The sequence below is a fragment of the Charadrius vociferus genome, unplaced genomic scaffold (genome assembly GCF_000708025.1).
Source record: "Charadrius vociferus isolate BGI_N301 unplaced genomic scaffold, ASM70802v2 scaffold566, whole genome shotgun sequence".
NCBI lineage: Eukaryota > Metazoa > Chordata > Aves > Charadriiformes > Charadriidae > Charadrius > Charadrius vociferus.
Window position 1 is genome coordinate 642,649 of NW_009649031.1, and position 6,692 is coordinate 649,340.

Below are 6,692 nucleotides of genomic sequence, written 5' to 3' on the forward strand. Positions count from 1 at the left end.
AGGGGCAGACAAGGGGAGCAGTAGGAAAGGGGACAGCAGGACTGCATCTTTCAGCAAGCTGTTAGATAGTAAGCTATTAGATTGGTTCAGTGGTGTGGTCTAACTGCACCTTAGTATTTATTTCTCATTTTCTTCCCACTAACATACATGCTTCTTTCTTTCCTGATGCTTTACTGTCGTTTTCTGACTTTTTGAGTGCGATTTCGTGGGCACTGTTATCTGATTTGTGTCCCTGCTGCCACCAAAAGCATTTTGTTCCCTAGCTGCATTTATTCCCATTCTTTCCTTGTGCCAGGTGGTGTTTGTATTGCCGTGCCGTGAGACAGCCTGAGGAGCCGAGCTGCTTGGATGCAAAGCTGACAACAGCAGGAAAAAAATTAGCTTGTGGTCAATGCTTTGGCGTGTCACATGGCAGCTAACTATTACTGAAGAAGAAAGGGCTCATTCCTGATAATTCTGATTTGTGGGGCTCATTCTGGCTAATTCTGATTTGTGTGAGCTGATTTAACTCACTAACCTAACACAAAAAAAGGCTGAGTTTGTTCTGGCTAATTGAGAGATGAAGAGTGCTAAAGGGAGAGGTATAAGGAACAGGGATGAGACCGAGAAGGGGGTGAAACCTCCCCTTTGCAGAGGCAGCCAGATTAGCTGGGCTCATCTGTCTCGTGTTCTGGTCTGTTTGTCCATTTGAGTGCAGTGCAACTCTTATCTTTAGTAAAAGACCAATGGGAGGTCACTGCATGTGGTTTCTATAACACTTGGGGTGTTAGATCAAAGATAGGCTATAATATTTTGTTTATGTAAAGTAGGCATGATCCAGAAACATTTCTTCTTTGGAAAAATATTTTATGCTATAAACTGGATCAGTTAGTTTAAAAAGCAAAAATAATGTTAGTATTTCTGGAGTTACTACTTTATTTTTAAACAGTTTTATATATTAAAAAAAAAAAAGTAGATTTAGTGGGAATGACACGTGTAAACTTTCCTAAGCACTTTGAGCTACGGAAAGAGCTGTCTGTTGCAGGACGTTGATTACTGGGGGAAGAATGTATAAATACAGTAATGTGGTAAAACTTTTTGAAGTAAGAATGCCACAACCTGCTGTTTTAAACAAGTATTTTACTAATCCCAAGTGACCATCAGCAGTATCTTTCTAGTGTCAAGTGTGGAAATAAGTAGAGAATTCGAATTTTCAGGACAGGTGGTAAGGCTACAGAAACCATTTTCAAATGTGTGCGATAACTCACGCCTATCTGTAAGAAAGTGGACCTGGGACAAGTGGGAGGTATGACTTGGGCCTGTGTTTTACCTTCTTTGACTTGTGAGTCTTGTGACTACAGAAGTTTGGAAAAATGCTCCTAAACTGTCAGTAGTTCATCTTGCCCTTCACACTATGTTTCAAAGATTATCATGTTAAATTTTCCCAGCTGACTTCACCCTGTCTGACAAATATGTTCCAGAATGGAAATGTATTGTCGGGAATTGACCGAGAGATTTGAGGACGTTTGGGTAGTTTCTGGACCTCTGACCTTGCCTCAAACAAATGATGATGGAAAGAAGAGTGTTACTTATCAGGTATGTATATATGTTGTTGGGTTAACAGTCCAGTGGTAATACTTTATTTATTTATTAAAAATTGATATTGCAGCTTGATAAAACAAAGTTAAACATCCTAGTACATACAAAATGTACAAAATGTCCAGCACTAGTTGGGACAAGTTCAGTAGAGATGTTATATCTTGCCTACACATGAAAAAGTATAATTTTAAAATAATTGCTTTTATTTACAAAGAGAGATCTATTAAATGTCTGTTCACAGGCTGCAATAAAACAGTTTTCTGACTTCCATAAGACATGATAGTACCTGAGCAGAGAGTTATTGGGTTTTGCTGATGTGTAGGCATCTATTCAGTCATTTATTGATATATTTTAGAAACAAGGCAGTACAAAGGGAGTGTGGGTTTCTCCAAACTATATAGGGTACTGGAATGCCTGTGCTCCATTAATTTCAAAAGCACTTGTTTGCTGATATCCCATATGCATCACTTGGATGAGGCCTTACAGCTGAGATTCTGAGCATACCAAAGTTGATTGAAAGACTCCGTTCAAGTTCCGTAGGTTTTAGACGAATGTAGTGTGATCACTGATCCATGGTACTGGTACCCCCCTTTCTTCTTTTGGTCCCGTATTTTTATTACCTGCTTAAACTACTCCGAAGATTTAGGATTGATCATGCACAAGCTCTAGAAACTGTCACTGATAAACTGACAGATAGGAAGGGCTGTTAAATTGAGAGGTCGATTTATTATTGCTTATCCTGACTTAGTCTTTGTAAGCGTGTGTTTAGACATCTGTAGGATCTGAGTGTAGTAGGATATTCAAGGGAGGGACTATTACCTTCTGACCCTACTGTAATGAGATATTATTGCTGTTTTCAGTTGCTACATGAAAGCTAGCATAATGCAAATAATAAATGCTGTATTTTGCTCCTCTTGAAAAAACACTTTTCCTTGAAAATAAGTACTCGGATCAACTGCAGCTTCAGCTCATGAGTGATTCAGCTGTCCAACTAGTTCTCTGAGGAGCAGTGAATGAGCCTGCTATAACAAGCTGCTGTTTCAGAGGGATATGAGAGACACAAAAGAGAGACATTTTCAGCTTTCAACACTGGCTTGTTTGGCAGTAAAATTTAGGTGCTATTTCTGCATTATAAACACAGAGCTGATTTTCATTTGATTGAACTTGTAACTCAGTCATAATAGGGTGTGATTTTTTCCTGTTCGCTTTTACCTTTTTACTCCTTTAAAAACTGTTCCTTATGTCCCCACCTGCATGTGTCTATAACCTTGGCTGTGATGAAATCATAGCTTTGGGTTTGGGTTTGTTACTGTTTTTCCAGACAGTCATATGTTATGCATATGAAAATGCAGTAATAGTAATTTATCTTTTTCATGTTCAGCAGCAGTTCCAACCTTTAGATCTCACCACATCTTTGCGAGCAAGGTGATAACTGTGCTCGTACTCAAGTGGGTAAATAAGCCATGGTTAAGGGATATGACCAATGCCACATGATAAATTAGTGGCAAAGCCAGCTTTAGACTGGCAATGGTTCCTTGCCACCCAAAGGGAGAGTGCTGACTTCTCTATTGCCCATTATACTTTCCAGTCTTTTCCGTTGTCTGCCAGTGCTGATGACTGTCACATCCTCCACAAGATGCTTAATTACCCAGTGCAATAGAAAACTATCCTGGGCTTGTTTTCTACTGCCATAGAAAGAGAGCAGCACACAGAGGAGTCCTGCACTTGCTGGTGACAGCATGAGATAAGTCCAAAAGCCCATAGTTGGGAGCAGGAGGGAGATGTTCCCTTTCAGCAGCCTCAAGCTGAGCGTTTGGCTTACTCTCATGCAGTATGGTGCTTGTAAGAGTTCTCCAGGCTTGCACATAGCTTGCTGGAATTTGCCTCTTTGTAGCTGTCAAGATAATTGTATTTATCTTTTATCCCTAAAAATACATATTTGTCTTACATGGCAAAGAATTAAATATCCTGAGCTGAACTTGGACGTTCTATAACTGAAAATTATTTTCCAGGAAGCAGTTGAATCATCTATCAACTGCATCTATCAACTGCTTTCACTTCAACTTTGGTCACCTTTTCTAGTTTTTCTTTAGAGAAAGTGCTTGTACTTAGAACAGAAAGATTCCATTTTCTGAAAAGTTATTTTGGCTCTCCATTTTGTTTTTGAAATGTAAATCTTAGTATTCCACAGGTAAAAATAAAAGAAGGCACTGCATCTTACTGCTTTTATTCAAAGTAACTTGATACCAGGATACGGTGATGGAATAATAGTGGCACAAAATGTCCACGCTGCTTTGATTACCATATCGTTCTGTTCCTGCCTGTTGCCAAGATGTTTTCATCATCTTTGGGTTTGATGACAACTCTGGTCTTTTATGAATGTTTTATCAGTTTTGGTCTTAATATAAACTATGAAGTGAAGTTCAGCGTGAGATTGAAAACGGTGGAATGATGGTATTCTTGTTTTCATTTCACCATTTGGCCGCATTCATAAATCCTTTACTCAGCTTCCTACGGTGAGATTCATTATGTAAATTGACTTGCAATTAAGCTGTTTTTAAGTACAGATAATTCTGTCTATAGGTGGGAAAAGTAAAATGTTGATTTGGGGTCTTTTTTAGTTTTTTGTTTTAAATATTAAATTATTTGATTTAGGTTCTCTTTGGCTATGTTCCTAATTGTAAATAAATACAGCCTGAGTTGTTCTGTTATTTTGAAATCTCTTTATGGCATAAGTTCTTGTGCTTGCCATTGAAGTTGTCCTTTAGGGAGAGAGACTTCAGAGTGAAATGGTGTGTTCGTTTTTATGTTGGTTTTTTTTTTTTCTTCTTATATCAACGCGTACACTTAGAGGGAACACAACCTGCCAAAGCACTGGAGAGAAGTTCTTTTCAAACAGATACCTTGGATCTAATTGCAGTCATTGCCATTGATTTTGGTAGTCTGGGATTCTGCCCCTAAACAGAGAACACTAAGAGTTGGCAGCGGAATGAGAAGGGAAGGTACCTCTTAGCTGTCTTTCAGAGTGAACTCTGCTAGGTTCAAACAAGTGACTTAGAAATGAAAGGCTTTTAGTCCTCATTGTTTGGGCTTATGAAGCTGATGTGAGAAGTTGTCCTTTTTCTTTGTATGTGCTGTTTAAGGAGAGGTGCTGTAGGATACACAATAGTGCTGAAACTCACAACCTGCAATCTGGCGATGTGACTGTTAAGGCTGAGCTCCTTTCTAATGTTTTTCTTGTCCTCTGAGACTAAAACTGTGGAAAAAAGAAAACACAGAAGTACTACAGTGAATGTGTCTGCATTGATTTGTTTCAGATCCTCTCTTCAATCTTAGTTTCCTTGGTTTTGGCTAAAGGAGCGGTGAAATATGTATCCATGGCTTTACAGGCTGGTGTTTTTCTCATCAGACATCCAAAAAGGTTATTTTTAGATCACTATAGAGGAAAAACAGAGCATCGGTCATGGCATTGTTCCCAGTTCCTGCTTGGACTCTGGTACCATTTGCTGTTTAATTCCAGAAAGGGAATTAACCTTGAACTCCTTAGATGCCAGTGTTGTTCTATCTATTGGCTGAACTTGTTGTATCCTCAGATATGTTCTGTCATTTCATCTGTCTCCAGCGGAGGCTTTTATTGCAAAGAGTAGACTGATGACCGTGCTTGGTATCTGAAAAACATATTTTGAGAATATATGTAAAATAGAATGCCAACAGGAAAAATCTGTTCTGTGTCATTGGAGAGGCAGATGCAGGTTTTTCAGTTTTGTCCAGATCAAATCAAAATGACATTGTCTTGTTTTATACATTACTGTTCTCCAGTGACTGTCACTTCAGTGATTTTCCTCTGTCAGCAGATTTGGAGTTTGAAATGCAGATTTTGCAATAATTCTGCTGTGTCATGCTCAAGGCTCCACCTTTCTTATTCTCAGTGCCATTGTAGTAAGTACTAATTTAAGAAGAATTGGCTATGGTTGGTGAATGAAAGTACAGTTTAGATAACATTTTGTTTATTGTTTGAAGACGACATTTTTATGTACTTTTAAGTAATGTACTAGGTTCATACTGGAATCAGGTCTGCTATTTAATTTTCAAAGTTGAATGAATAGGCTGAACCAGAGATGCACGATAGCTGTACCAGAAGATATACTTACTTGTCATCTAGTTCTGTGGCAAATAAGTCTCTGGGAAACTAATTGCTCCTCTCAAATATAATATGGTACTTTATGGTTTTCTCCAGTCAACTTTCAGAAGTAGTAGAGGTTTTCTCCTAGCCAAGATATTATAGAGGAAGGAATCCTTGTTAAAGGAGGAAATAAACATGTGGACTATTACTATTTGTTGGCTGCCCCAAGTGGGCTCAAGGCTATTTGCTCAAGGCAAGTAATGGATCTAGGTCCATTATACATGTCCTATAAAACATATGCACAAAGGGCTAGATCAGCTGGTCTAAACGACTAGAGCTCTGTCAGCCCTAAATTTAGACATGATGTACAACTGAAAATAATTGACGCTGGGTTAAGAGTGGAGGGGAAGAGAGAACAAAGGTGCAGGATAGATTTATGGGGTTGCTTTTATTTAGCACTGTACCCATCCCGAAGGTTCTTTTATTATTGGAAGAGTGGTGATAGGGACTGTAGTGGATTCAGTGTTAAATAACTTAAATGGATTCTATGGAAGTAGTAGTCTGTCATCATGTAAATACAGTATCATAAGGTGTATACATACCCTCTTTATTAAAAAAAAAAAAAAGACAGACACCTCAACCCTCCCTTAATGCTGTAACAATGTATTTAGGTACAAGGGGCTTTTTTAACCATGTCTTTTTTTTTTTTTTTTTCCTTTCTTTCTTTTGTAGGATTGCCAGATGATTTGGCAATAGCAATCAGACCAGCCATAACAAATTAAATTTTCCTGAAGTACATACATTTGCATTTTGCAGTGCTTGGTTGTGCAGTATTGTTACAGATTGTTATTATGATTTTTATCTGTAGTATTTTCTATTTTCTGTATTGCTAGGTCTGCCTTCACACCCCTCAGTTCTTCTCAATGCCATCTGACAGAGCTCTCCCAAATATTGGGGAAAAAACACTGTCAACAGAATCAGTGCTGCAGAA

At 38.3% G+C, this 6,692-nt stretch overlaps 1 protein-coding gene across 1 annotated transcript in view; it reads left to right on the forward strand.

Annotated features, from left to right (window-relative positions):
• EXOG (endo/exonuclease (5'-3'), endonuclease G-like) overlaps positions 1-6,692 on the forward strand; it is a 23,381-nt gene that overhangs the window by 9,662 nt on the left and 7,027 nt on the right. Inside the window, exon 5 of the mRNA XM_009887776.1 lies at positions 1,461-1,575. Coding sequence (XP_009886078.1) covers positions 1,461-1,575 — 115 coding nt within the window. The remainder of the gene's footprint in view (positions 1-1,460; positions 1,576-6,692) is intronic.